The sequence below is a fragment of the Anopheles merus genome, chromosome 2R (genome assembly GCF_017562075.2).
Source record: "Anopheles merus strain MAF chromosome 2R, AmerM5.1, whole genome shotgun sequence".
Taxonomy (NCBI): domain Eukaryota; kingdom Metazoa; phylum Arthropoda; class Insecta; order Diptera; family Culicidae; genus Anopheles; species Anopheles merus.
In genome coordinates this window covers 32,588,097-32,600,420 of record NC_054082.1, presented here as the reverse complement: position 1 = coordinate 32,600,420, position 12,324 = coordinate 32,588,097, and the positions used below count along the sequence as shown (strand labels likewise).

The 12,324-nt window shown below is 39.1% G+C and overlaps 1 protein-coding gene across 1 annotated transcript in view; it reads left to right on the top strand.

Annotated features, from left to right (window-relative positions):
* Positions 1 to 10,952, top strand: part of LOC121601398 (allatostatin-A receptor-like) — a 62,598-nt gene extending 51,646 nt beyond the window's left edge. The window contains exons 4-5 of the mRNA XM_041930218.1: positions 187 to 422; positions 7,515 to 10,952. Of these exons, the coding sequence (XP_041786152.1) occupies positions 187 to 288 (102 nt within the window). The 3' untranslated portion in view covers positions 289 to 422; positions 7,515 to 10,952. The remainder of the gene's footprint in view (positions 1 to 186; positions 423 to 7,514) is intronic.
* Positions 10,953 to 12,324: the final 1,372 nt, after the last annotated feature.

Genomic DNA, 12,324 nt, shown 5'->3' with positions numbered 1-12,324 from the left:
AGCATCACCGCCATCACGTCACCCACCATTGTTGTTGACTGATGGGATCCCTCTCAAGAGTGCAGGAAGGGATCATCCACCATTCGACGAACGGCCGTCTTTTCGTTTATCTAGCTCTCATGAGAGATTTACTATACTTTTTATTGTGTGCATGTGTTTGTTCTGTCTTTTTTGTACCATTTTCAGATTGTTTACTGTGGACCGGGGAGCCGCCGCCAGGGCAGCCAGCGACATATGCCACTGCCAACGAAAACGACGCGAACCGGCAGCTGTCCAGACATTTTATAACCGGAAACAATGGAGGAAACGTCCGTCACCTTCGTTTAATACACTCTTTGTTTTCGCACAGTGCAGCCCACTGTCTCCGTTTTATCCTGTCCTCGACGGATCATCAGCACAGCGGCACAAGCTTCTACGAAACGGTAAGCCTCTATGGGTTTGGCTCATTGCTGGAAACACAATATGTTGCTACAGTGTTGGATTATATCAGCATGAAGAGTGTAAAGAGAGGAGCTTTAAATAACGTTTTAAGCCTGAAACATCATAGGAAATTTGACTTCAATTAATGCTGCATCCGTAAATACAGAACATCAAACGGATCGTCTAATTAATAGTAAGAATTTTGTGCATATCATTAGCTATGCGAACCAATGAAAATAAAGATTCCTTCCGAAATTCGGAGCATAAAACTGTTTGATTAGCCTAATAGACAGATGAAATGGAATTTATGCCCAATTTCTAAATATTTGCAGAGCTGTTGAAGCATAAATGAATTACACGCAAAGTAAATTGAACGATACGGCATCCAATAAATCATCCAACATAGCGGTTAAATTTTAGCAATTTAACCTTTCCACCGCTATCGACCGGGGAAAAACACAACAGAAAAACAGATTGGCTGTGAGGGTGAGTTATGGTTAGGATCAAAATTAGGATAGGGCCTCAGGAAAAAGAAACGAACCCACTTTTCAAACCAAACACGAAAGCTCATTATCAACTCGCCTTGAAAACCCATTAATCGGATTTGGCCTAACGCGATCCAGCCCAAGGTTTGCAATTAAGTGTGTGATTGTTTTTTCTCCTTTGCTGTTTTTGGCATAGTATTGAGGTTTCCCTTCCAGTAAATTGTAAATACTTTGCGATGTAAACTTTAGCAACACCTAAACCGTTTCTTCATTTTGCTTAGCCAGTCAAAATTGATTACGTCTAAAAAATCTAGAACGCCCTCTTACCAACTTACCAACGGACGGTGTGCCAGGGGAAACTGGTGAGGGTTTCAGTCCAGGACAGGTATCTATTGTACAGTACTCGTAGCAGCCACATGCATGTCCAAGGCTTGAAGTTCAGGGGAAAATCAGGTCCCCTTTCATTCCTCCTTACGCGTGACAAAGCCCTCTCGGGAACGCACTGACTGAAATTTTGTTAAGAAATTCAAGCCGTGCTTTGGGACCATTCCCATGGGTGATGGAACTCGGGGTACAGTTGGTAAAGACTAGAAATGTTTGCACTGCTTTTCTCGTGCCCTGTTGCGTGAGGCAGCAAGCAAGAAATCGGCAAAATTAAATAAACTCTCTATGGTCAAGTGCTGGAAGCACGTTAGGTCCATTCCTTTCGACTCTGGTGAATACTAGAGGTTGTGTAAGATTAGGTTTAAGCTAAGTAAATACAACAATTTCAAAGTTAATTTTTAATCAGGGTTTAAGGCTTGTTTACTGTTACTTTTTTGTGCTCTATTGCTGAGAGTGAGCTACTAAAGACTGATAAGTTTGACATTGAATGTATTTTTTTATTATGTGATTTCTTCTGAAATATAAAATGTTTTCTTTAATTATAATAAATGAAGCAAACCATAGAGCACGTTGGATAAGCAATACAAATATGGTACGATTTATCAAGTAAAGCTGGTAAGCTACCCGTGGACATTACGCTTGAATGCAACAGCTTAATGCACAATGCATTTAGTGGCACAGTCGACAAATGACACAGCACTTTCCACTGTCACAATGCTTTGTGAAACTTAATTGAACTGGTGCACAGGTTGGACCGTCCTTTAATTAAAAGCATTTTCTCATTTCCGGTCATAAGCTGGTTCACCGGAGCTGGCGGGTGGTGGGAACATTTAGTTCCTGGAACCAAATGAACGTTGAACGAGAGCTGACAAAGCTACTTACAACAAATAGAAAGCGGACTATGGAGAAAAAGAAAAAAGTTGAAAGTCTCTTTTTCTTGGTTGCTCATCTCCGGCTCATCCCCGTTGGCAGTAGATGGCCGGATGGCCAATGCGGTGGTTTAATACACTTGTGGCAAGAAAAAATATAATGTTTGCAAGGAAATTCCCAAGGCTTTTCATCAGATATTCGTTTGAGAAAGAGCTTTGTTAAGAAAGGGTCATTCTGCTAGCATCTATCCAAACATTCAACATACGGGAAAGGGACAAAATGCATGTGAAGGAAAATTTAGTCAATTCAAATGTTTATCTGAAAAAAGTTGTTTAGTTTTTGGCAAACATTTTCTAGACCATTCAAAAAGAGTAAACATTTGGTTATGGTCTTTTAAAACTTATTCTTATGATTTATGTGATATAACTGTGATTTTTAAACCATGTTCTCGAAAGAGCAATTCATACAATCATAGATCACCTCCAAACTTGGTGCTTATTTATATTTTTGATTAATATTTCATGAAAACGTGCTTTGTGTGTATAAAATACGTATACGGGCAAATTTTATAGTGCATTCCATCGACACAAAACAACCATAATTCTTTTGACTGCGATTGTTTCATAGGTTGAATGTGATTGTGTGTTTGTGAAATGAAACTGCACAGTTTGCTCCAAGAGTAACATCTTCATGAAAATATTGCCTGCATTGTATCTATATTATTGACGCTGCTATAAAAGCTGCTTTATCAATCCACATAAATCTCCATGTGGTGTTCGTTGTTTTGTGAGTTAAATATAGATTGAATTGTCAGGGAGCAGTACGTTTTGTGTTGAACATACTGTTGGGTGCAGTTTAATGGTATTTTTGAGATTTTTTCAATGAGATGTGTCGAGTGTACTACGACAAATGAAACTTCAAATTCAGTTGATGTGTAAGTGTCGTTAGGTTTAGTGCATGATATTTTTAATTTTAAAGTGACATTTATAGAAGGCATCAGAAGCGAGAGTCAGTGCAAACAATTCAAACACGTAAACTTGGAAAGTTATTTTAAATAAAAGTGGTTTTAAGGTAAATTAAGGTATAAGTAATTAACGTAAATTAAGGTATAATAATAGCCGGTCTCATGGTACAGTCGTCAACTCGTACGACTTAGCAACATGCCCGTCTTGGGTTCAAGCCCCAAATAGACCGTGCCGCCATACGTAGGACTGACTATCCTGCTATGGGGGGAAATCAATAAGTCACTGAAAGCCAACCCCACAAATGTGTTGGCAGGCCTTGACCGGCATCGGTTGTTGAGCCAAAGAAGAAGAAGGTATAACACGAGACAAATTAATCAACAATAGCTCTATCCTGCTCTGTGATTCACCGCTCTCAAGAAATCAACCTCTTGAAATTAAATTGTATTTTTGGCCTAGTACAGTGTACTCGATGGCAGGATAAAGTTTTACTTACACAAACGCACGACTGGTTTCATTTCAGGCTAGCATTTTATCTATTACGGCAAGAGAAATTTCACGCTTTCACAAGCAGAAGCGTAGACTTGAGAAATGCTGCGACTTTTCAACTATCACTCAACCATAGTTTAAAGAGTGTATCCGGTGATTTATAAAGCTAAGTAGAGGAAAATCATCTCACTTTTTACTCCGTTTTTATCAAGAACGTCAAAAAACTTCAAAGAAATTGTGTAAAAATGGAATTCGCCCCAAAGAAAGCACATCGTGCAGACAGTTTTCCTCGACAGTTTCTTCATATTTAAACATTTTTCCCATTTTCCATGTTGTATTTTTTTATTTAATAATATTTCCCAATGGTATGTGGTTCGTGGTTCTTATTTTTGACAGTTTTATGTTAGGAGTTTTACTGTCTGCCCTCTCTGACGGAAATATCAGAGTGTCGACCCTCATAAACATGAAAAACTAAAACGAAAAATTTGTGACCAAACGGAACTGGATAAAAGTTTATAGCAAAATAAAAATAGACAAACTGACGCAAGGAGCAGTCAGGAGCTGGGTACATTTCAGTTCCAATACTTTGAGTAGCGATATACCGTTGCTCAGGTTGCCGTTGGCTGTACCAGAACGCACGCTACTAGGATGTAGCCTGCAGGATGAAGGGTAGGTCGTCGGAATGCCGAGAGTGACGCACGTACGGAACGGCAATGTGAAGAAAGCGTATTGGTAATAAAGAGAAGACAGGATGCCTTTTTCCCTTCCAGTAATGATTGACCCTTTTCTTTTTTCTGTTTGGTTTTGGGACACGGGACTTTTCTGGCGTTTAGCTGGTCGACTGGTGAGTTCCATCTCCGGCTTAGATTAATATGGATGGATAACCGGTTTGAGATGAGAGCAAGATTACTGGCTACATGGCACGTAAGTGAAATTGTGTGTTCCTTTATCAAAGTTTATGAACTGGCGTTGCCGGGCAGATACGAAGCACAGTCCAATTTCGGTCCATGATCTGGTTACGCATTTGCTTCTGCGGTCTATGAGGCTAAGTAAATATGCAATCGTGCTTGATAGCTAGGAAGTTCCATCTCCCACAACGTTACGCTACATAAGCTTTTTATTTTGCGGGCAAATGAATCACACGCACCATCCAGGAACAACAACGACGTCGATCAAATGGTAGAAGAAAAAAAAAAATATATATATATATATATATATATATATATTTTTTTTTTTTTAAGCAACTTTATTGTTTATTATTGATTTCGACAGGGTTTTCGCTAACAGCACTTTTCTCTTGGTTTTTTTTCAACGATTTCACAGAGAAATTGACAAGTTCATTAAATCAGAAAGTTTAACCATGGATCCACTGCATCCGTTCATTACTGGCATGTATGTGGAAAACTATCTGCAGCAAACACTCTCATCATGGCAAAGAGTGGAAAAGCTCACTCGTACCTAGATCCTGATGGATCACCAAGCGAAGTTGAAAGTTTTCAATGCTGTTGAGTTGTGTTATGAAATAGAATTTATTACTTTTTAGTTCAGACGATACCTTTATGTGAAGCAATAACTTCAATCATTCTATACCGTATCAAGTGTGGAGAAAAACAAAGTTAACGCAATAAGCCAGGTTGGACGTGTATTTTATAAAAATGACTCGTCTAATTAAATCAACAGGAACTTATCCTTAAATGAAACGTTCCGCACAGTGAAAGTTGAATATAAATCAACAACCGGACGGAAGTTATTACTTTCTTTTCGCTTGCCTGCAAACTCATGTCTTCTGCATCTGCTTGCATCCGACGAACTCAACCGGCAATACAAAGAGTAATGGTCAATGTTTTCTCAGATACCTGGCAATATCAAACCAGCTGTACAGTGTGCTTTGTTCTCTGGTAAATGTGTCACTAGTATTTGCTGACAGTGTTTCAACAAGATTCATCCTCCCGAGATAAAAACGAACAAAAGAACAGAAAACAATTTTCAAAAAAAATTCTGTAAAATTGAAACAATCACAACTATACATTGAAAACAACTTATAGTTATTTTGAGTGAATTGATAACGTTGATTGCTGCATTGGTAGAATGCAATTTGAAATAAGTACGAGTTGATTTCAGCAACAAAAGATCAACGTTTTCTGCTTTTTTTGTCAAACGCAAAGCATAAGATAGTTTAACTCACATTTGCATTTTATTTAAAATTACAATAATATGAAATAATCATAGCAATGTAAGAGAATTATTCTATATATTATTCTAGCTAAATCATCTCCATTCTATTGCTTATATAACAAGTGAAGAATGTTCCATAAAAGTTCAGTAATTTGATGCTGGTGGTCCTTCCAAAATCAACAAAGGAACATTCCCCCGGGTGCTATAAGCAGAAAAAAGTTTGTCGTTAGCTTTCACCACAATGTTATGGCAGTAGCACAACGTAATGGAAGTTGGCTGTATCGACATGGTTTGTATTAAAAATGAGTTGTTATGTTTACAGGGTGTTGGGACTGCACTGCCCCAATAGGGATGAGAAGAAGAGTGGAGGGTTGTAAGGCCTCCACCTCATGGAAAACAACCGGTGGAAAAGAGCTGAAGCTTGTAGAGGCTTCAGCCTGACGGAGGACCGATTTTCTTTCCTTGAACACTAGGAATTGGGTACCAAACGGGATGGGCTTTTTTTGGTTGTGTTTATTCTTTCTCAGCACTTCTGTCTGCTTTGATAGTCCTAAACCAGCAATAACCCTCTCTGCGTTGGCTTGCGCTTTTGACCGGTCGCGCACGCGAGAGAATTGTTAAGAATTCACATGTGTGGGTGTGAGAGCATTAACTCGATAGCGCACGAGAGAAATGCAAAACGTTCTAGAACCGTTACTTGTCTAGAACTTCTCTCTCTCTCTCTCTCTCTCTCTCTCTCTCTCTCTCTCCATCTCTCTTTCTCTCTCTCTCTTTCTCTCTCTCTTCTGCTGCGTGTTTTCACACGCGCTGCAACTAGTTCACTGTCGGAGCGAACCGTTTGGGTGCGAACACAGCGTTTATCTAGCCAATCCGGCATCGTCAAAGCGTTATCGGTTACCGTTAATAATTTTTGGACGACGTAAATCTTGAGTTGGGCACTGTGATTTCTATTCGGGCCTTGTGAAGTACGAATCGGGCAAAGTACAGTAAGAATGCGTTCTGCATTTGAAGGTATCAAACCGGTGGCTCCAATGGGATTGATCCATTAAGTTATTTAAAAATACGTAGTTTGTGTGCTGTTTTACTAAGTATGCATTATTTTAAAATTTTCACCTAAGTTATGCACCAAAAATATTATTTATTTAAAAAAACATAAAGTTATATTGCAGTGTATGGGCTTGACATAAAGATACAAAACACAAAAAGATTTGTAATAAGGTACTTAAATTATTTTTTATTTGTAGATTAACTTAAAAATAGTCAATATTCGTACAAATTAGTCAAACCATAAAGTTTTTTTAACGGCTCCAAAACAAGATAATCCAGAGTATGCCGCATTCATTCTGCAATATGCCCGATTCAAACTTCACAAGACACGAATACAAATGACAGTGTCCAACTGAGAGTTTACGTCGCCCGAGAATGTATTTACGGTAACCGATTACGCTTTGACCTTGCCGGAATGGCTAGGTAAACCCTGTAAAGATATAAACCGGTTGGTAGAAATAACTAAGGTAAACATAAGGTAAAAGTAAGACACTAAAACAAATGCAATAGTAATTGGTTGGTGAAAGTTTAAATTTTGACACTCCACGGAAATAAAAATTAAATATTTGCGAGTGTTTTCTCAGAACGAAAAAAGAGATAGAACATTGAACATGTGAAGTCGCATAATCAATGCTGAAAGATAATTAATCTTGCTTTTGTATTTTTCCTATCTCAATTACAGGTTCAAACCGATGGCTTAATAGTAATGCAAACCGAACCAACCAATCGTTACCATAATCACTCTTATCATCACCTTCATTATGAGCGGTAGTAATTAACAGATCGTTTGGTACCGTATGATGCGTTAATAGTTATCGGCAAAATGAGCACAATATCATGCCCAATGTCTTACTTTATTCACTTTCAGCTGTATTGTATGATGATGCGCTTGATCGTTACAATACGATACTGTTTACAAGTTTACAACTATTTTTTTAAGCGATACTTTACCTTCTGCTAGCAATGATCTATCAAAAGCGTGTAAATGATAGGGTTCCGTTCGGCTGCGGCAAACAAGCACAACGATTTACAATAACTCGAAAGCAGTTTATGGTTGCAGATTAAACAAATCAGCCACTTTATCCGAGATGTTTCCTATTGTTATTAAACGTTAAGCAACGAACTGAACATATTCAGTCCTGATACAGGATACATTGGGGTCGGGAAACGATGAGAGCTAAATCGAGCTATGGCTATTGTGAGTGGTGTTAGCCATTTAGAAGCGCCACTAATGAGTAGTAATTACGATTCATTCGACTAACAACCAGAAACGAAGTAAAATAGAACATTTCTATGTGTAAATAATTGCAACTAATGCTTGACAAACAATATTGAACGGCAGTGGTTGGTACGTGCGCCAGGGAACAAAACCAAAACATAATATGAAAAAACACTGTACGGACTTGTTTCTCGCAGTACAGTACATGAAATGACGTGGTGTTAGGAAAATAATTGATAGTTGGTTTCAAATTTACCATTTCAGTAAAACATAATTCCTAGACTAAAGACTCAAATATGAGTTACTGAGCAGAGCGTCATACATCCGACGAACTGCGTGGTAAAATTATTCTGTGCATGTATAGCGTAACAGGCACTGGTGGTTCGTTGCTTGTGGTGTGACTTTGCTTTCAATCGACTGAGGCTGGAAAAATGAGCCCCACCGGTGTTCTGCGAAGATCCAGTGCAGCAATGGTTTGTGTTTACGTATGAAAATACCTAACAGAGACGTAAAAGTGAAGGATACCGTGATTTCCCATGTTTCGTTCGCGTCTGGCACTCTTGTAGGAGCACCTGTGCCGCTTACTCCATGTTTTGCTCGTGATGACTACCAAACATCGATTCGGATTTGTTTCAGGCCACCGTTTGAGTTAAGTACGTGACATCAATCAAACCAAGCGTACTAGCGGATCACAACACCATTCCGGTACACGTGTTGGCGCGTTGATCCGTGATAAACCACTTTGTACAGCCTCGCTGTATGGACAGAGAATAGTGTCGCAAACAACGCCAGCCAAAAAGGGGTACCAGATTGTATGCTGATGCTCTCTGCATTCCGCATTTGTGCAAAGTTAATGCTGAAATTTGGCCGGCACCACGTTTATGTCTCTAAAACGCGCCCCGATATGTGCATGCTCGCTAAGCAAAAGCTGTCGCAAAGCTATTTTCATCAACATCGCCATCGTCAAAATGATCATCATCATCGTCCGCATACTGTTTGCCGTTTGGTTTTGCAAAATGAGGGATTTTGGAAACTTCGGTGACAGTTTGCTATCAAAGTTCCTTCTCACCATTCTGGCGCACATAAGGGTAACGGACGCATCGAAAAAAAGCCATGCTGGGTTCTAATGTACGCGTGGTTCAGAGTTTCCCGAACGCCATAAATCACTCCTCACTGTACTCAAAAATACCCATATCAACACAACATCATGTGCGTCCCGAAAATGGAAAATGGCACCGAAAGCAGCTTCCATGACGTGGACCCGGGCTTGTATTTCTGCACTTGTAGCAGTGTGAGCTTTCCCGTCCATCAACCAACCAAAAATTGGCGTAAATAATTGTCCTTCGATGAACAAAAAAGGAATATACGTGAAATTCCTGCACTGCACGACTCAAAAAAGCAAACTCCAAATAACCATGTGCTTTCCTGTCGTTTTGTCGTTTGTTTTGCCATCCCCTGGCTAGCTGCTGCATGGTACTTCCTTTTATAGCAAAGTCTAATCAGCAAACCATTTCAATGAACTCCTTTTCACAGAACACCACTCTTTAAGCCTCCGGTTGAAAGCAAAATCCACACTGATATCAACGGGGTAGATTTATCAGTGCTGTAGTTGGTAAGCGTCCGGTAAAAGTACTAATTAGTGTTTTTGTTACGCTTTTCAAATGGAAAGCCTAGCAGAAAATAACCTGATGCGGCAAACGAGTGTGTACAAAAGTATCTACAGTATCCGAGCCGAATGCCAATGTTTTGTTAGCGCTGTACGTAAATTACACTGCTGTACACGAAGCTACTGATTACAGCGTTAGAGGTAAAAAGCAGCGCGTGCGTGTGGACGGAGTGATAAAACTTCAGTAAATACGTTCAGCTAGATATCAAGAGATCCGTCTCTATTGGTAGAGTTGGAGAACTTTTGTGAAAATGTATCCGAACGAAAATTGTAATTTGAATAATATTAAGTATAGTATAGTGTCTCAAAGCATGCAAAAAGGTAAGGTTGCGGAATCATAGTAGAATACAAATGTAAAATAAAACAAACATACAAAGTCCAAGTTAAAGTATCATGAAACATCGGTCATGGCTTTTAACAAACAAATAAACGTACTATAAACAGTTGAATGAAATTTGACATGGTTATTGAAGCTATTTTTACGCACTGGTAGTACGAAACATAGAAGATAAAACAAAAACCCCGAAAGCAGTACCCACTTCCCGCAATGATTGTAAAAATGATACAGGACGATCAGAGTCGAGGATTATGGGCGAATGTGTGTTTGATGCGAGTCAGTATAGCAAAACTTTATCAATTTATCGTTAGGTTAGCATGTAACATAGCTGGCAGCTGTTGGGTTTTGCGGTTGAAGCGCTTCAACGACTTTCATACAGGGAGTGAACAGCAAGCGAGGAAACTAAACAGCACATACACTCCTGTTTAATCCAATGTACGGTAGCTCCAGTGAACGTATGAGTATGTGATGTAAAAATTGAACGAGAAATACAAAAATCAATATCAAATTTGCCCAGTCGCAGGGACTCTTTTTAAGTTTGAATTCAATTAATCATCGAAATGAAAATTTCCTAACAAACCATGAAACAAGGGACAAGGCGTTGACCCAAGAACAGCATGCAACCATTCAATGAAACCATTTGCGCGTGCTGTAAGGAAAAAGTGATTTTTTTTAGATCTAATGAAATAACAATTCAACCAAACTATTAACAAATGCAACCGTACAGGGTCTGAAAAATTGGACAACCGATTCGATAGAGAAACAAAATCTTTTCTTAGCCAAGTCAAATTAACTAACGCGATCAGAGAGATCGCTCATTGATTGAATAGTGTACGATAAACAATTTTTAAAGTCTATCAAACAGTTGATACAATAAAACTTTGCCCAAAAAGCATCACGGTCGGTTTTTATATTGCATTTTTATTTCGGGTCATCTTCCAGGAACAAGGTAAAGTATTGATGGAGAAATAGAAGGTAATTTGTAAATTTTAAATTTTCATATTCCGGCTCCTTAATGGAGAGATCAATTCCCAGGCATAACTATCCAATTTACATCTCCGTGTACCATGCACCCGCAACAATCATAGCCAGGGACATCCTATTATACGTATGTCCCTCGAGTTTTATGAAATGTTAGATCTGTTCGAATTTAGTATGTCTACATCTACGCTCAAGAAAAATTGCGTCAAAGTCATATTTAATTATGCTTATAACTAGAGTTCTGTATATATGCTCCTTAATTTAATTACAAGGTTGCCGATTAGACACGGTCGGATGGTCCGTCGGTTATAAATGAAATGAATAAATAAATAAATAAAATGAAAAATTCGCTTATTTGTGCAAGACGATTGATATGGTATTATTTTGTTTTTACTTTCAACCGTAGATGTAACTGTACCCTTTTGTACTGAACCTATTCGTATAATTCACTTGTCACTACAAAATAATGATAGCATTTAAATCGTTGGGACTGTTACGTGTTTAGATTTAGTTGGGGTACGGTGTTCAACTATAGTATTTAATTGATTTCTAACTAGTTTCACACAAGACAAGCTTTTGATCTGGTACAGTAAACTTCTCCTCACTAGATATAGATTTTTGCCGCATTTGCTTATCACAAGTTTTATCCATAATTTAACACCAACCAGCACCAGGCGTCTCCATCCCGCACATCTCAAGGCAAACGTTTTGCGCCAGCGTTGCTATCGTGGTACACATAGCACCATCTTATGGGAATGTGTACGTGAAGTTGAAAGAGTGAAATTCTCACGATCACATACTTCGCCAATCGCAGCGGGCCGCCTACCCTTCACCTGTCCCACGTAAACTGCCAGCCGTACAAGATTATTTATGAGCATAACCGCATTCTCCCCTCCATGCACACAGTGCTGTATGTTTCAGTGCACCCCGTTCCATCAACTGACTACGGAGGCAAACTTTTTCCAAGGTCAATTTCCTTCTTTATTTCAGCATCCGGACACAAAATTCAAACCAAAGTTGCATACGAAAACGGATCAAATATATCAAACAAGAACTGTGAGCGCGTCGTTTTCCACACCGGCTCAGCACCTTCCGGAGTAGTGTTTGGTGTGCTGCGTTTAGTCGAGCTCTCTTCTCTAGCCATTGAGTACAAGAACGGATCGAATAGTATTGGAAGATGTTTGCCCTAGGCTGGGTCAAAGTGTTGAGATAAATCTTCAGCATCGGTAGAGAAAACGTTGTTAATGCCGCCGGTCTATTTTGGGGGTTAATCTGTGGGTGTACACTCA